At 38.6% G+C, this 19,657-nt stretch overlaps 1 protein-coding gene across 1 annotated transcript; it reads right to left on the bottom strand.

Moving 5' to 3' along the window:
* Positions 1-532: 532 nt before the first annotated feature.
* Positions 533-19,364, bottom strand: LOC121856735 (transient receptor potential channel pyrexia-like). Its single transcript, XM_042352422.1, has 5 exons — positions 18,877-19,364; positions 9,539-10,046; positions 7,640-7,768; positions 4,738-6,085; positions 533-2,739 (listed from the first exon to the last, which is right to left on the bottom strand). Exons 1-5 carry the CDS (start codon positions 19,040-19,042, stop codon positions 1,030-1,032), a joined length of 3,861 nt encoding a protein of 1,286 aa, XP_042208356.1. The 5' UTR covers positions 19,043-19,364; the 3' UTR covers positions 533-1,029.
* Positions 19,365-19,657: the final 293 nt, after the last annotated feature.

Here is a 19,657-nt window from a genome sequence, read left to right as displayed (position 1 = left end):
TCTGCACGCTACCTAACGAGTTACATACTGTCCAGAGGGGTCTGGTGGCAGCGACCCTTAGAAATTAAGATTAGAGTTAAGTATTTCCCCTTAGAATTAGTGACCCCAGTCTGGCAATATAACAAACACCTGTAGAGTTTTGTAGATTATATTTGCTGGATTGTACAGAGGTGCGCGAGCCAAGACGGCGGTTCCCTACACTCTCTATGGGTCAACTGACCTCTCTCTAACCTCTCAGGCGACATGTGGCAAGTGATACGTTAGCAGCTTCCAGATGTCGCCAGGCACATTTTCTAAGAGTGTGGTGACATGAAAAATACATTGCCACACGCTGCTAGCTAAATAAGTAATGTATATACAGTAAATGGAGTGCATACATAGTGTACATACAACATACCTAATATACATACAGCATACATAATATACATACACTTACATTTTTCCATTATTATACTACAATATGATTAGTTTCAAATAATGATGTTAGTAAATGCCGGTACAGTGCATCAGTGATCAGTGTGACCACTGGGCTGTGAGTGGAGAGCATGGCGTAGTTAAGTGCATGACCTACCTGAGCTGTTTGGTGGCCACAGGTACAGTGATTCATAAAAGAGTACTCGCGGTTTTGGCTTTTCGCGGGGGTTTCAGAAACGTAATTCCCGAGAAAAACACGGGATTACTGTACTCATAAAATGAAAAATGATTAGCTTCTTCAGGACCTAATGGAATTGCTGTGGAGGTGGAAAATTGATGGAATGGATGACCAGAGTGACAAAAGACGAGCAGAGATTATGTGTAGCTCCTCAGTATGTAGGGAAAGGTGATAAAAATAAATTAAAAAGTTTCAGGGGGATTAATTCTGTTCAGTTTCAAATTTACTGTCTTTACATGCCAGTCACAAGTCAGGATAATGGGGTTGAGATTTTCTGACTCGCAGACTTGCTGGTTATACTGTACATAGTTGCTTGATCTAGAGTCAGATATAGAGTGAAATTTCAAGATTTCTTGATAGCACACTGCAAAATTCTACTAAACGTTCATTCTTACTTCTGAAGTAAGTGTTGCGCTGGAACCTTGGCCTGACATAGTGTCTGGGGTGCCACATGAGGTGTACACACTAGTCCGTTCTTCTTTTCCTTCTTCCTGCTGCTGGCAACTGGAGCACATCTTGGCTGCTGACAAAGTCTCCACACACTGACCCACATGAGCAAGTTCCTCACTCAGGGTGGCAAGAGCTTCCTTCAGATGCACACTGTCCTCTCGCCGTTCATCTACATCCCAGACTAATAAATCTAGGCCAAAGCGCAGAGCATCAATGCTTCTCTGCATGTCCCCATCTGCATCGCTGGAAAACTGAGCCGTCTTACTTAATGTTCGAAAATTGGTAAAAGCATTCCTGCGACGTGTGGCATGGTCCCGTGTGCGAGCTGTGCGAATAATTGCATCAACAAGTTCTTGAGGGATACCAGTGTCTTGAAGAGTTTTAGGTGTCAGGACCAGAGTCCTGCCATAGAGTGATGGACATAATAAAATACTACGATGCAGAAAACTAAGAATTCTTTGTGGCATAGCCCACGCTAGCCACTCACTAAACATGATGGACTCAAAGTGTGCTATCAGTTCTGTCTGGCGCACCAACCTATCCAAGCCAGCTGACTTCTGGAGACCTTGAATATCAGACACAGCCAAACCAACAAGTAAATTCATTAAAATAATTGTAACAAATATCAAGAAAACAGCAAAAATTACATGAGATGTTCCAAGGTACATGATTTTTTTATCACCAAAGAACCAATCATCATACTCAATTTCTCCTGTCATCATGACCAATGTCTTGATAAATCTCAGTGCATACACTTTAAAGGGAGGATGATTTGGAAAAAGGACCCCAAAACTTAGAGAAAATGCATTAATAAGGGAGACATATGCAAATAAAAACTTGCCAAAGTTTTTTGTAACATGCGTAAACATTTGTATATATAAACCAAAGATTGGAAACCTGCCAATGAGTAGAAGCAGCTCCACCCAACTGAGGAATATGACAATGGCAGCTAAGTGATGTTCCCATTCTTCAGTGTCATGACGGACGTACGATGTAACAGTGATAGTCATTGTGAATATGATGATTGGCCACACAATAACATTATCCCAAGAAGAGAAGTATGTCCTTGGTGTATCAATTACTTGAAAAATTTCTTTTATGGCTAACATGCTTATGCCTGCCCATACAAAATAAAGAAGATAGACTAGTAATTCCTCATATTTCATCCCACATTGTTCTCTTTTTGATATTTTTTCCAACTGTATGGGCAAAATGGTGTCTGAAGTTTCTGTTGGTTCAAGACTACCATTTGAGAAGTCTAAGGAGACCTCTAGAATGTTAGGATGATCAGAATCCACCTTAGTTGAGAGTGGCTTTTGGTTTGTCTCGAGGAACGTTGAGGCAGTGAACTGGAAAGGTGGAAAAATAGTTTCCTGTGTGGTAGAGTTGAGATGTAGGCATGAAGCTGCAGGGAACACCACCATAATATAGCATGTCAGCATAGCCACCAACAGTGCATAGAATACTAGATTGACAATGAAGAAAGAACGGACCCTGAGCCACTTCAGGAAGAGCAGCGTCTCACAGAGAGGGTGTTTGAGAAGAGGCTTCTGATTTTCACGGATGAAGCAGGAAAGCATCCTACATTCCAAACCATCACCATCTCCTGGCACCAGGACTCGGAAATCTATCTGTACCTGACGAAGGAAATGGGGCATATTATATTTCCCTATTAAACTTTTTTTTCACATGAAGACAAAATACGTTACACACAGTACACAATATATATGTTAAAGAGGGATAAACTTCAAGTCACACTTTAAAATGGAATGGATGGTTCCCGAAATAGGAATAACTTCTTGTTTTTGTTGTATAACATGATGCAAATTAGTTCACATATGGTAAAATCTGCTCTTTTTACATTTAAGACATTTGTTTCTTAACTTTATTTTCTCTGTCAATGGTTTGCATTCTAGCCGGTTGGTCACTTCTCCTTTTACACACCTACACCAGTGTTGATTAAGTCTGGCTTTAAATGAGTTTACACTAGGTACCAACACAGCACGAGCAGACTATTCCAGAGTTCAAACTCTCACTCCATAAAAGTTAACTCTTGATTTTTACACGTGTAGCTTTTTAACTTAAGGCTGTGACCTCTAGTAGGGTGGGTATCCCCTAGGTCCAGATATGAGTACTCAACTGGGTAATGTTCTCTGAGGTGCTCATAAATTTAATTAAATAACCCCTTGCCCATCCATAGTATAAGATAGGCAGCTGCAGGCATTCTAATCTCTCTTGGTACCTGAGGTACTGGAGTGCAGGCACCAGTTTGGTGGTCTTTGTTTGGAAGTTCTTAATCAACTGAGAATTTCTAGCATATATCATGACCAGTACAGTACTTCATCACTGTACCCTGTTCAAAAAAAATAAAGGTTTTAAGTTGTTTCTTAAAGGCCTCCACAGAAGTCAGCTGCTTCATGAATGTAGGCAACTGATTATATAATCTGAGAGCTGTATAGGAAAAGGATCAAGCAGCAAAAGAACCTTCCCATACTGCGTGAAGGATCATCACAACTACGCAAAATTATTTCAGAATGTGTAGTCAGTAGAATTAGTAGGTTGGCCAAATATTTAGGCTCACAAAACATCAGTGTCTTAAAAGTCATTAAACAGAGTTCGAACTTTATTCTACTTTTAATTGGAAGACAATGTAATTCGATCAAGAATGGGTTAGTGGGAGTCCTCGGTGGGAGAGCAAAAATAGACCTGGCAACACTGTTTGAACTTACTTCTGTAGATAATTAGGTAGGCAAACCCATAAAGAGTTAATAATCAATCAGAGACAAAATAAGTGAATGTAATAGTGTCACACTACACTGTTTAGCCAAAAGCTGTCTAACAGTACAGTACTAGATTTTGAACATAGAAGTTGCAGCTCTTAACTTCTGAATTTATATGCTCTTTAAAATTCAGTTTAGTCACAGTACACTCCAAGATTACGAACAGAAGAGACAGGACTGAGATGCACTTCCCGAATGTTTAAAGAGCTTTTTCACAATTGGTGTCCCTATTTACCATAACACACATACACCATGAGAATGTAACAGTAGACAGACTAGCAGAGTAAAAACAGCAGGAATATCTGTACTCTGTAAGTATGAGGAAATTCAAAAGGAGGCCAGGAAAGCATAAAGAATATGGTGTGAAATGTGGCACTGTACTGTCAAGGGCATGACTGACATACGATGAAGTTCTTGGATATAAGGTAATGATGGAGAAGGAAAGTGTAATAAAATTAGTACTTTTATGAATTTATTCATGTAGGAATCTGCTGGAGTTTACCAAAAGGAAGTTGAGTGAAGAGGCCTCTGACACAACACATCTTGCAATGCTGTGTATTATTTGCACTTGATGATATAAAGTACTTATAGTACATATTTACTGTATAATTATATACTGTTGAATAATTGACTTAATGTATTGTATGTATGTATGTTTTAAATGAGAAAAATAAGAATGACATTTATCGTCTACAATTAGTTTCCGAGTTATTTTCTTTGATTAAAGAAATTTTAGATTTAAGTCAAAGATACTGCTACAAAAATTTATCAGTAAATGCTGGTCTAAGGACGATTATATCATTCATAGATGCAGAGAGTAAAACAATAAAAATTGTGCTGTATCTAATCACTTACCTGAGAATCCTTCTCATGGTGGTCATGATCGGTGTAGGAGATAGCAGCATCAAGGTTTTCTTGGATGTGGGCAAGGACTGTGGGTGTTCGGCGCAGTATGACATTGAGAGCCGAGACCCCGCCCTGAGTGCAAGCTGTAACATCACCACCGTGATCCAGGAAGAGCAAAACACAGTAAGAGGAGTCATGCAGTGCTGCCATGTGTAGTGGTGTGTAGCCCAGTTGATCTGCTGCATTGGCATCAGCACCAGCCTCTAGGAGAAGCCTTAGGCACTCGTGAGACCTTGACCCCTTGAAGATCCCACTGTGAAGTGGTGTTTTATGGTCATAGTCACAGGCATTGGGATGAGCACCAAAGCTGAGCAGCAGTTGTACAGTGTCATAACTCTGAGCCTTTGCTGCTAAGTGAAGGGGTGTTTGTCCTCTGAGGTTTGCTTGATTTGGGTTGGCATTGGCATTTAACAACTGATGAGCCACTTGAGAGTAACCTTCTTGGGCAGCAATATGAAGTGCCGTCATCTTTGAATTTCCCCTTGAAGCCTTGACATCAGCTCCAGCACTTAGGAGTATACCTACTATATCTGACAGTCCCTCACACACTGCAATATGGAGAGGTGTCTCACTATAGAGGAGAATTGGATTGACTGTGGCACCAGCATTGATCAGGAGCTCAACACATTCAGGAGATTCTGCTCTGACTGCATGGTGCAGTGCTGTCTCCCCAATTGTATTCAATCCACCATCCACATTTGCACCTGCTGCTATCAATGCTTTAATACCACCTACACAACCACCACGAGCAGCCAACATTAAAGGCGTGAACTCTTCATTGCCATCCCAATCCCATGTGCCACCTACACGTGCCCCATTCTTCAGCAGCACCTGCAGCACTTCCGGGGAACCACTCTCTGCTGCTAAGTGCAAGGTACTAAACCCTGCATTGTCCCGAGCATCCACATTGGCTCCAGCTTCAAGCACCATGTGCACCACGTCAGTGGCACCCTGCAGACATGCCCACAGCAGACACACATCCAGCCGTACTCGTGTCTTAATCTCCCTGGCCATAGCAATAGCTTCTGTTATTTTGTTGGCCTCTAATAAGTTGAGCATTGCTAATGGCTGCTTCTTGGTCGTTAAAAAGGACCTGAGGGCATTGATACGATGCTCACGGGCAGCCTGAGCATTCCACCCATGGCTGACCTTCAGCAGACGGTCTTCAAGGTTTGTGTTCTTCTCAAAGTTGTCATCACTAGTCTCAGAGGATGGACTGATGTTTCGCCCCACTTGAGAACGCCACTGGTGTCGTCGCCGGGTTGTAAGGGCACTGACACGCCGCCGGGACTTCCGTCTGGACATAAAGGAGGTGTTATTCTTCCAAGTGCAATTTATAATATACTGTACTGTATTTCATGTTCCATAAAAAACCACAAACCTCTGTTACCAATACTGTACAGTACAGTACGTACTTGGTTTGAGACACTTATCCATGAAACATATAATTTATTCCAAGATAATCTTAAAACATTTCCCATCATAAATCTATTTAGAGTGGAATGAAATAAATTAACCAGATGAAGACAACACCTATACAATGCTGTATATGGTTATCTGAGGTTGATTTTTAAACTTTAAATATACACTATTTACACATTTGCATAACATTGAATACTGTATACTGGTTCCCTCATTATTTATCAAAACTCTATCTAAATTAGAAGTTCACATTCCCAAATTATCTGTATAGGGCAGTATCTGAAATGAGGGGGTAAGGGGAGTGAACCCCCTCAAATTTACATAGGACCCATAAAATGTGCTGTCTAAGGGGACCGAAGGTGAGTCCTGTAAAGGCCCCTGTAAATATGTATATATATATATATATATATATATATATATATATATATATATATATATATATATATATATATATATATATATATATATATATATATATATATATATATAAAGTAAATCACTGTAGGTGCGCGTGATCTAGGTATATGCTGATAACCACAAGGAAAAAGAAAACACGAAGTTCCCAAGCGCTTTCGTGTAATTCACATCTTCAGGGGTGAGTACAGACTGTACTGAAGATGTGAATTACACGAAAGCGCTTGGGAACTTCGTGTTTTCTTCTTCCTTGTGGTTATCAGCATATATATATATATATATATATATATATATATATATATATATATATATATATATATATATATATATATATATATATATATATATATATATATATATATATATATATATATATATATATATATATATATATTTGTATACAGGGAATTATGAATTATTTTTCTATATCTAAAGCTTTCAAGTTTTAATTCATATGAAACACATGTAGCAAGACACTTAAGAGCAAGTGTGACCAAAATTTGAACATTTAATTTTCTTATACGTATTCTTTTTCTATAGTTTTGTAAATAGTTATTTTTTTACATTGTGAAACATTAACACATATTTTATTTGTATTGGTACCTCTGATACTCAGCATATAAAAAAGTAAAAAAAAAAAAGTCTGTACTTTCTGGGCTACTTTGGGGTTGAATTTTCACAGGAAACTGCTTGCTGTTGTGGCAACTCTGTGGGTCTAGTCCCCCGACCCTGGGTTGTGCTACCTGCGTAGACAGGAAGTCTGAAATTTTGAGCCCCAAATACTTTGACCTATTTCAAACACTAGTATAAGTTCATTCTCTGTAAACTCTGACAAATGGAACTTAATTGGTTTTGAAGTTGAATCTGCCAGAATGTGCCAAATACATGACTGGTGAACAGACAGAATGGATGAATTCTACAAGCCCACTGTTATGTTAGTAAGGTTGTGCTAGCCTTCAATTTCCACAAGTAATATTGGAACACATTGAGGTTGTGTTCTACCACTTCCACTCACTTTTGGTCATGGAAGTCCACATCACTTTCTTCACAGATGTTCTCGAGAAGGTATCGACCTCTTGGTCGGCCCTCCTCATCAGCCTCATCTACTGTGACAAAGGAGTGTTGAGTGTTCTCCTCTGATGTGCTGCAATAGACATCATTCTGGGTTACTATTCACTATACAGCATTGTCCATCCAACTGCCACAGTGTACATTACAAAAATACTAGATCATTTGTCAGTTGAACCAAATTGTGTGTAAATTAAATTGACAATCACACCACAACCATGTATAAAATAATGTAGTGTACAGTATTTAGAATGAGATTCAGATTACTTTTTAAAAATATTTACAAAATATTACTACATCTTCCAAGAAGTACACAGTACTGTACTGCATAAAGTATATCCAAGCTGTGAAGGGAGTTGCGGAATGAGAGCTGCATATTCAGTTGTTTCAAGAATCTAATGCTTGGCATCACAGTGCAGTACAGTACAGGCAAAATTATAACCTGCAAATTTTTCTTTATTATATAAATCAATGAATAATTTCTTAACTTTTCTCATGTTGACTTCTGAAAATCCGAGAAATATATTATTAAAAAATAAAAATTTAGGACATTTATGTATTGTATACCGGTAGGTGGAATTTCGGTGTAGTGAATATGAATAAAAAAATTATTTATTTAGATTTTTTAAAGTGCGTACAGTATATATCTATTCAAGATTACTACAGACGGGCAAGGGGGTGACTTATTGAGGTGTATAAGCATCTCAAGGGGCACTACTCAGTCGAGTGTCCTTACTTGGAGTTGGCGGGCGCTCGCCCCACAAGGGGTCACAGCTCAAGATTGAAGAAGCCGCAAGTCCAGAAAACTGTGAGGGCAAACTTTTTCGGAGTGAGAGTTGTAAACTCTTGGAACAATCTACCTGAAAGTGTTGTGACGGCACCGAGTGTGAGCTCTTCCAAGACCAAACTTGACCAACACTGGAGCAGGTTCCGGTACATTCAGGAGCCGGTGCATGCCCAGTACTTGCCAACAGTGCGTAACAGAGACGTGACCGATCGCCCAAGCGGCTAACGAGTCAATCATTTGGTGAAGAGGATAAAAGTAAAGTAAAAGTAAAAGATGTAAGTAATAATATAGCCTACGAAGTATTAAGAAGCGATGTAGAGGTTAACATTTTCATCCTGTCATCGTGTATCAAGAAATTTGGTGCAAATGAACGAAAATCTCGGACAATGATGGACGAGATATAGCTAATTTGTGTCATAGTATTCTAATGCGAGCTCTACCGTACTGACAGCACGAGTCATGTCCGGCTGATCTGGCCGCGAAGTCCAGTGGCTGCCTCTGAGCGTTTTACCTCCCCCAGACTGCGCGTATTTATTACCGATTGTGCTACATTTTTGGTAACATTTGTTTTTGTTTGCTTTATTGTTGATATGAAACAAAGAAATACTTAAAGACTTCACTCGAAAGCGAATTTCATCTTTGACTTCGTCCTTTTACGATAAATATTTACAATTGTTTAATATCCTCTCTGAAGTGCTAATGCATTGAAATCATTTGCATTTTGATATCCAGTTATTTAACTTTATTTTAGAGAATAACAGGTCTGCTTACCAATTGTGAATATATTTAGTTTGAATAAATGGAGCTATACGAAAATTTGATATGAACCAATCAGCTATTTTTATAGAAGAGGGGCGTGACTTAGAGGCCAGGTCAGTGTGGAAAGTGTAGAATTCACCTCGCATCGTCGCATGTCCACGTCAGTTCACTATTCACTGGGAAATATGGGTATATACAAGAGCTGTCTTGATTTCAAAGTTCTATCGTACAGTATTTTATACAAGGGATGCTAAAGAAATTGGTTAGAAATATTATTTTAGAATACCGCAAAGTACTGACCTGCGCTGCTTGTTCTGGATCCAGCGTTTGATACGCATGCTGCGGGAGAGTCCCTGGCTTTCGCTATACACACGGGCCCGTCGTTGCTGTTGTTTGCCCTGATGGTTGGGCGACCATGAGAGGCAGCTTGTCACTCCTTGGTGCCCCCTTTTGCTCATCCCGCCGTTCATCACTCCTTTCCTACAAGGGCTGCCGCGGGCTGGGCTTGGTATTACCAGATTGCAGTGAGTTCTCATTCCATAGGCACTGACAGCAGCCCGGGGGACTGACCTGGTCGCCACGACTGGGCGATGAGGAGAATGCTGCTGCTGCTTCTGCTTTTGTTGATACTGGGGGACACCATAACCCATATTGACCAGTGGAGCAGACAGGTGGGAACCACGTTTGTCCTTTTTGTTACACTGTTGAGAGTAAGGCGTATTGCCGGAAGTACGGGGCACACTGGAGCAGTAGGAAAGGTCCAGGCAAGAACGGGCTTGTCGCACCTGCAAACCCCCCGCGTTCACACCTGCTTCACGCACGTTCATTCAGAACACATCACCATGGAATTAGAATATATTAAAATATGAGTCAGTGAAACACGGTAAATATTCGTTTTTATCCAATAGGTATTTTGGCCGGGAGAGGAGGGTGCGGAGCCCCACGGATAGGTACGTGGCAATAGTAGGTTAGGTTAGGTCCTCCCCCCCCTCCCGGATAGGTACATGGGATAAAAACGAATTTTTATTGAAAACACCATGATTATAATAATACGGTAATAGTAGTAGTAGTAATGATAATAACAGGGTGGTTAATACTGTATTCCGAAAACACCGGCAAACGAATTTAACGACCCTAAATCGGTTTGCGGAATAAGAACATAAGAACATAAGAACATAAGAAAGTGGGATACTGCAGGAGGCCGACTGGCTCATACAGGGCAGATCCCTTTCACACCCATCCCAGCACTTCCATGTGCCTATCCAACTTCGTCTTGAAGCTCCCCAGCGTCCCCGATCCTACTATAGCACTCGGTAGTCTATTCCACATATCCACAACTCTATTACCAAACCAGTGCTTGCCTATATCCTTTCTGAATCGGAATTTATCTAATTTAAAGCCATTTATTCTAGTTATTTCGTTATTACTGAGCTTCAGAACATCTTCCATTTTACCCTTGTTAATCCCACTTACCCACTTGTACACCTCTATCATATCTCCCCTAACTCTACGCCTCTCTAATGAATGTAAGCCTAAGCTTTTCAGTCTTTCTTCATATGGAAGGTTTCTAATATTATGGATCATTTTTGTCATTCTTCTTTGTACTCTCTCCAAAGAATCTATGTCCATTCTATAATAAGGACACCAGAACTGAACCGCATAATCCATGTGTGGCCTCACTAATGCTAGGTAAAGTTTCAAGATAACGTCAGCAGTTCTGTTACTCACAGACCTAGATATGAACCCAAGAATCCTGTTTGCCTTGTTGCGAACGCTAATACATTGTTTTCTAGGTTTCAAGTCGTTGCTAACAAATACACCTAGATCTTTTTCACAAACTGAGTTTTCTATTTCCGTGTTACCTAGTTTATACTTAACGTTTGTATTCGTCTTCCCTATCTGTAGTACCTTGCATTTATCAGTATTAAAATTCATTTGCCAGTCTACTGACCACTCATGTAAGGTATCTAGATCTCTTTGAAGGTGTTCAAAGTCACTGTCTGAATTTATCACTCTCCCCATTTTGGTATCATCTGCAAATTTACTAATCCTACTAGTTATGCCTAAATCAAGATCATTAATGAATATAACAAACAGCAGAGGGCCTAATACAGATCCCTGGGGAACTCCGCTTTTGACCGCACCCCAGTCTGACTTTAATCCATTTATGCTGACTCTTTGTTTCCTACCAGTTAACCATGACCTAATCCATTTTAATACTGATCCACCTATTCCATGTGCTTCTACCTTCCTTATCAATCTCTCATGAGGGACTCTATCGAATGCTTTACTGAAATCTAAATAAATTATATCATATGACTTATCATTATCTACCGCTTCATATACTTCTGAGAAAAAGCTAAGCAAATTTGTGAGACAAGAACGTCCCTGGGTGAACCCGTGCTGAGAAGAATGAATTAAGTTGAATGTTTCAAGGTGGCTTCTGATTTTTGTAGCAATAATTGACTAGAATAATTCCCGGCTGGTAAGTACAATAACAAGATTTATTTAAATTAGGTTAAATTACGTTAGATTAGGTTTGTTAGCTGTTTTTAATTCCACATTTTCCCTCTGCTTCGAAGTCCTGCTCACCCTACCCGTTGGTGGGGTCAGGATTGACACTAAAAAAAAAAATTTTCATGCCAAAATCAATTGCCGATGTTTGCGAAATAATTACCTAAATCACTAAAAATTATGTACTGTAATACCTTTATTTTCGCACGTAAACCACCTATTTTAGATCAGTTTTGAATTCAAGACAAATTTTCCACTACGCCAAGAAACCTCCAAATTAGGAATTAAAATTTTCGGACTTTCTTTTTCCTTCATATTTCGTCTTAAACAAACCAGTAATATATCATATCCATCCTACCTTATTTTATGCTTAATCTGCTGTTCACATAAAATTCATAAAAACGTAATGTATTATATTTAGGCAAGGTTAGGTTGGTTCATCTCGTGAATAAATCATATAATGTAGCACTCACTGAAGTGTTCGCATGACATCACATTAAGCACGAAAATGGTGTCCGATGTATGCGGCCAAGAAAGTTGTATGACAGCACATTTTCAAGCACGAAAATAGTGTCCGATATATGTGGCAGATGGACGTAGATGAAAATATAAAAGTATGAAAATTACTGTTATCTAATTTGTGGTTTTCTCGACATAAGGAAGGAGTGGTTTTCAGTACAAAACTTATTTAAAATACGAGGTTTACATGCAAAACTCAAGTTTAGTATTGCTAATAATAATAATAATAATAATAATAATAATAATAATAATAATAATAATAATAATAAATGGTAAACCCACAGGAAAAATAGTGCCTATGGCCTATATTCCTTAAACTAGTCACAAGAAGAAGACAGGAAGTTTAGAGTTAAAAGCGAGGGTGTTATGCATCAACACTTCCGCTGTGAAACGAGTATTTTTTTTTTTACGGGAATTAGCCCACCCGGGCACAGGTCAAACGACCCACAACGGAGCCTGGGGGGGCGAAAAAAAAGAACGAAAAGAAATTGTAAGTATAGAAAAAAAGTTATACTGTATTAATCTACACCACGAAGATGCCGGAAAACCAGCTTTTTAAAGTGAGACAGATTGTAAGAGCGTGGAAACACAGTTTGGTTGTATAATATGGAAATGCGAAATTTCTGTCGCCCTTTAAGGTGAGATATTGATGCGACAGATTTTCCGTCCAGCAGTTACTTTGATTGTATTCTATGACCTAATGGTATGATCATTCCCAATGCGTGGTCGATTCCTGAGCAAAGGACATTTACAAAGCTTACTTGGAAACACACCTTATGATTTGTTGTCAATTAATAGTATTTTCTTACTTATATAATGGGACTCAGAAAGAGAGTTGAATGGGACTCAGCATGTTTATAGATAAAGAGAGGTGGGATTGCTAGGCATATTTAATTTTGAACAGGTGAGGTATGTTACTGTATATGAATGTTTGTAATTAAGGGTGGTAGACAACCATTGGTAGTGGCTACGAATGTTCGTAGATGTAAGTGTTAGTGGGCACTAAATGTTTACAGTTAATGGTGGACCTCCATTAACTATAAACATCAGTGCCCACCATTGGCGTTAGAAACTTTAATGTTTAGAGTTAGGTTAGTGGGTTCGGGGTGGTAGGGGCGAGGGGTGGCGGCAAGTTGGCGAGGCCATCGTGGGCATCAGCAGTGAGGAAGGATAACTGTAAACAGTTTGGGAAATCGTCTGAGACACCTCTGTGAAACACTCCTGCCATCACCTGCACCCTTCCCGCACATCTGTAATTCTGTATACCTCACGTGTTAAAAAATAAAACATTAGGGGAAGCGGCAAGAGGGTTGGATACTGGGAGAAAACCAATAAAATTGCAACATGTCAGAAATACTACCCAGTGAATTTCCCCTAAATCGTGAAATTGTATACAGAATGTGCTTGTTATTGTGAGACTTTCCTTTCCCTACGTATATAAAACAGGAACGAGTAACAGCTTATAATGACTGTAAACAGGAAGAAATCTCAGATTATACTTTCTCTTGAAATATGCATGTTCTCTTACCCTTCCTCACATACACTGAACAAGGATGACTCACGAGCTTAGCCTTTCTTGGCAGTTTCCGTTATTTTAAATCCTGTGATGTGTTCAGTTCTAGGGGAAAATGTGTATGGGAATTTCAATTTTAAGAAATATTAAAATTGTTTGGGTCTTTGAGGTGGTGTATTTGAGACCAACATGATTTAATTTCGTAATGATGAAAGAGTAATAAATGGATCTCTTCCATTTCTTGATATACTTATCATTAGAAATGGTCATAACTATAAATTTAAGGTGTACAGAAAGCTTACACAGGTTGACAGTTTCACACATTTTTTATCGAGTTACCTGGAATCTACCAAAATGTCAGTTTTTTCTGCTATGTTTTAGAGATGTTTGCGTATTTGTGACGCTGAATTTATTGATGAAGAACTTAAACACATTCAGTCCATTGCACAAAAACTTGGGTACCCTTCATTGTTTGTTGATCATTGTTTTAAAAAGGTTAAAAAATCCTTTCATTCTACTCACACCAGGCAAATTCCTACATTTAAGAATGTTTTGACTGCCTTATCGCAATGAATTTGTCCCGTAAGTTCAGTCCCTTAAATTATTAAATATTAATGTTGTTTTTAAGCCTAACCTTGAATGTAAATGGAAGTGTTTACTGCATTCCATGTAGCAACTGTAATGGAAATTATGTAGGACAGACTGGTAAAGCATTGCAACTCCGAATTAAACAGCACAAGTACAATATCAAAACAGCATCTGAAAGCAGTGCACTGTTCGTTCATGTTAGGAACAATAATCATCCCATAGATTGGGAAAACAGCTTAGAAGTGTATAAATTATCATGTGTCACAGAAAGACTTCTGGTTGAAGCTAGTTTGATTAGGGAATTGAATTCTATAAACCTTAGTGATGATCAACACAAAACTGATATTATGTTACACAAGTTTTTTGTCTGTGGTCCAAGGTTAAAAATGTTTTTAAAGCATTGGAGTTAGATGTAGGATTGATGATTAGTGGGTCCCATATTTTTTACCTTACTTAACTTGACTAGTCACGTCGCCCTTTCTCTTAAGCTCCTTTGCGTGTGTGGTGGTGTTGGTGTGCGGATTAGTAGATGCCATGTTTATGACCTGACCTAATGTTTAGTAAGGTCACCCTGTGTACTTAAGCCTCTCTTTGTCCATGTAATTCAGTTGCCTCTGAAGATGTCTTGAATATAGACGAAAGCTAAGGTGCTCCATTGTTTCCCTTTTCCCTGTGTGATTTTATAAGAACATAAGAACATAAGAAAGTGGGATACTGCAGGAGGCCGACTGGCCCATACAGGGCAGATCCCTTTCACACCCATCCCAGCACTTCCATGTGCCTATCCAACTTCGTCTTGAAGCTCCCTAGCGTCCCCGATCCTACTATAGCACTCGGTAGCCTATTCCACATATCCACAACTCTATTACCAAACCAGTGCTTGCCTATATCCTTTCTGAATCGGAATTTATCTAATTTAAAGCCATTTGTTCTAGTTATTTCGTTATTACTGAGCTTCAGAACATCTTCCATTTTACCCTTGTTAATCCCACTTACCCACTTGTACACCTCTATCATATCTCCCCTACGCCTCTCTAATGAATGTAAGCCTAAGCTTTTCAGTCTTTCTTCATATGGAAGGTTTCTAATATTATGGATCATTTTTGTCATTCTTCTTTGTACTCTCTCCAAAGAATCTATGTCCATTCTATAATAAGGACACCAGAACTGAACGCATAATCCATGTGTGGCCTCAATGTAAAAAGTTTCAAGATAACGTCAGCAGTTCTGTTACTCACAGACCTAGATATGAACCCAAGAATCCTGTTTGCCTTGTTGCGAACGCTAATACATTGTTTTCTAGGTTTCAAGTCGTTGCTAACAAATACACCTAGATCTTTTTCACAAACTGAGTTTTCTATTTCCGTGTTACCTAGTTTATACTTAACGTTTGTATTCGTCTTCCCTATCTGTAGTACCTTGCATTTATCAGTATTAAAATTCATTTGCCAGTCTACTGACCACTCATGTAAGGTATCTAGATCTCTTTGAAGGTGTTCAAAGTCACTGTCTGAATTTATCACTCCCCATTTTGGTATCATCTGCAAATTTACTAATCCTACTAGTTATGCCTAAATCAAGATCATTAATGAATATAACAAACAGCAGAGGGCCTAATACAGATCCCTGGGGAACTCCGCTTTTGACCGCACCCCAGTCTGACTTTAATCCATTTATGCTGACTCTTTGTTTCCTACCAGTTAACCATGACCTAATCCATTTTAATACTGATCCACCTATTCCATGTGCTTCTACCTTCCTTATCAATCTCTCATGAGGACTCTATCGAATGCTTTACTGAAATCTAAATAAATTATATCATGACTTATCATTATCTACCGCTTAAATATTCAATATATATATATATATATATATATATATATATATATATATATATATATATATATATATATATATATATATATATATATATATATATATATATATATATATATATTTCATTAGCCCATAAAGCACTCGGACTTCTACAAATAATCATCAACCGCACCCCGCCAGGACTCGAATCCACGATCTTATGTGTATGACCGGGGAACGTTACCTCAAGACCAGTAGGACACTAAAAGCAATCCTAGACCCCAGGGGTCATGGGGTTCCCCAGGGGTCTGGGGTACCCCAGGGGTCAGTACTAGGCCCACTCTTGTTCATAATCTACATAAACGATTTAGATACTGGGATCAGCAGTGACATAAGCAAGTTTGCGGATGACACCAAAATAGGGCAGCAGATTAATTCGGGGCAGGATCCACTACAGGAGGATTTAAATAAACTGCAGGGGTGGTCAGAAAAATGGCAAATGAAATTCAACACCAGCAAGTGCAGCGTACTAAATATGGAAGAACAAATACTGTCAATGTATCCAGCCTTAACAACATCAACCTAGAGAAGTCGACTTGTGGAAGAGACTTAGGGGTACTTGTATGCCCGGACCTACGGCCTAGAAAACAGTGCGTTAATGTTCGAAATAAGGCAAACAGAGTATTAGGTTTTATATCTAGAAGTGTAAGTAATAAGAGTGCAGAGGTATTATTGCAATTATATCTTGCTCTAGTCAGGCCGCACCTCGATTATGCGGTTCAGTTCTGGTGCCCTTATTATAGAATGGATATCAATTCACTGGAATCGGTGCAGCGAAGAATGACGAAAATGATTCCGGGACTTAGAAACCTACCATATCAAGATAGGTTAAAGAAACTAAATTTGCATTCCCTAGAAAGACGAAAAGTGAGGGGAGATATGATAGAAGTATTTAAGTGGGTGAAAGGAATCAATAAAGGGGATATAGATAAAGTTCTTATAATATCCGAGCAGGATAGGACTCGTAGCAACGGATTTAAGTTGGATAAGTTTAGGTTTAGGAGGGAGATAGGAAGGAACTGGTTCACAAATAGGGTGGTGGACGAGTGGAACAAGCTTAGCAACTTTGTAGTAAATGCTGGGATGCTGGAAAGTTTTAAAAGGAGGCTAGATAGATTCATGGATGATAGAGAGTGGTAGTAACTCTCGACAGGAGCTGCCATGCACAGGCCAACCGGCCTATTGCAGACTCCTTATTTTCTTATGTTCTTATATTTCACACAAAGCCTGTTGATCGAGCTTATGGCGCTGTGACCCTAACCTCCAATAGGCGGGGTGAGGTTGATGATTATATATATATATATATATATATATATATATATATATATATATATATATATATATATATATATATATATATATATATATATATATATATATATATATATATATATATATATATATATATATATATATAGTAGACCCGTTAACTATTTAATGTAACTGCTAAACATATACTACCTTTACTTCTAGGAAAATGCTTAATTTGTTAAACATAAAGAAGGAATGAAAAGAATAAAGGAAACATACACCAACATCAAGTTCCGTGTATGAATACATAAATACATGAAAAGTAACAAGGACAATTGTTGAGATGATAAATTGACTGATTAACCGTTTGTCCATTAAACAAACATACTTGGCTTGAAAGTTTGAAAATGTTGAAAAAATATAATCAATTAATTCTCATAACTTTACACATTTGTAGATAGCATCCATTACATGAATGCACATGTACAGTGCATACTGTTATATTCTATACACATTAGTATACTGTATAATCAATTCCAGGGCAAGTGATTCATCATTGAAATGCCACTGTTGGCTACTGTACTTAGCTACTACAAGGTTTGCATTCTCAGAACGGCTGAGTTTTCTGTTGTTTACAAGCAAAGAGTTTGACAAATTCATCCATATCATTTTTTTTTGTTCTACTGGGATGTATGTCAATAACGCTGAGCTCCGACAGCCTGGCATCAGTCATACTGTTCCTCAAGAAATTTAATGAACTTCAGGTTAGAGAGAAACTTCTCTCTGATGACGCTGATGGTGGCAGCACTAATGCAATATTCAGCAATTTACTGAAGTCTGGAAATTCTTTTTTGTATGGTGCCCAGAACTCAGTAAATTGCTGGATACTGCTAATCTGCACCTCAGCTGCAACTTTATACCAGTAGGCTTATTCAGAGTCCACTTCATACTCAAAAACTACATTTAATATCTTTGTTGATTTTGATATTCACGTCAGTGATTCAGGACTATGTTATTGTGACTTTATGTGCATCTGTGAATTGAAAATATTTGCAAAATAATGTAATGTGCCATTTTAGAGAAAATTAAAAATTTTATGAGGATGCTCAAGTTTTCTGTGTGCCCCCCACCTCCCCCCTTTCTGACGCCACTGTTCAAGCAAGTACTTCTGGGATCACCTAAAATGATTTTAGTAAATTCAGTCGTCTACCAAGATCACCCAAGAACCATGTGAGATGCGAAGACTTAATTCCATTGGTTCTCGTCGCTCAATTTTCGTTGATTTGTTATTATTTTCTTGCCTGAAAAAAAGAGAGAACGTTAATTTTCCTATGGCATGTGACCTTTGAAACGCCTGGTACAAAACAACGGGATATACCTGGTGAGAAGTGGGTTGGAGACTCGCTGCCGCCCACCCGTAGTTTGGGATATTGCATACTCTCGGTTTGCTGCTCCTTTGAGAGTTCCACCAATTTTGCCTCCTGACGTGAGCATTCTGAGCTTGTGAACATCTCAGGATGTTCCAGGTCTACAGGTTTTTTCATAGTCTTTTAGATCCGCACCTTTTGAAAGAGGCAATCACAGAGACTCAACACCCTAGATATTCTTGCGTCCAGGTATCGTTGCTGGTTAATCAATCTTATCTTGAGAAGAACTTCACCATGCTTATTTAAAAGAAAATGTCCAATTTCCGGTGCTCTTCACTTATAAGAATTGTTTGCCCAGAATTATAAGGTTTTCAAAATTATAATACATCGTGCTTTCAGACATTTCCAGGGAAGCAGATGCATCACGTAAAAACTAAAGTTTGTATTACTTCATGATATTAAAGTAAGCCTGAGCAGCTGCTATGCGTTGTTGCTACTCTCAGGGGAGGGAGTCGACTGGGTGGATGTGGTTGATCGTCTGTTGGGAATCTAGGATGAATGAGGATAGTTTTACTTGCAGTTTGGCTCTAAACGCCTAACAAACGGACATTTCTCCGTTATTTTTAAGATTTTTAATTGTTGGGTAACGAAAATATAACGTGATGATTTACTTTTGAAAGTTTTTATTCATAAACGTTACGTATGACGGCAGCTTAAGTAAAACTAAATATTGTATGAAGAAAAGTGGGAAAGAGGTGAGGTTAACGGGTAGGATAGTGTATACATAGCACC

Source organism: Homarus americanus, unplaced genomic scaffold, assembly GCF_018991925.1.
Source record: "Homarus americanus isolate GMGI-L3 unplaced genomic scaffold, GMGI_Hamer_2.0 scaffold1024, whole genome shotgun sequence".
NCBI classification, from domain to species: Eukaryota; Metazoa; Arthropoda; class Malacostraca; order Decapoda; family Nephropidae; genus Homarus; species Homarus americanus.
The sequence above is the reverse complement of the archived record's forward strand: the minus strand, read 5'-3'. Positions and strand labels throughout refer to the sequence as shown.

Excerpts from the sequence above, each read along its gene's own strand:
- LOC121856735 (XM_042352422.1), bottom strand. The coding sequence starts at position 19,042 with ATGAAAAAACCTGTAGACCTGGAACATCCTGAGATGTTCACAAGCTCA. Across the intron at positions 10,047-18,876 it reads TCCAACCCACTTCTCACCAG|GTGTGAACGCGGGGGGTTTG; the intron begins GTATATCCCGTT and ends TGCGTGAAGCAG. Across the intron at positions 7,769-9,538 it reads ATCCAGAACAAGCAGCGCAG|CACATCAGAGGAGAACACTC; the intron begins GTCAGTACTTTG and ends TGTCTATTGCAG.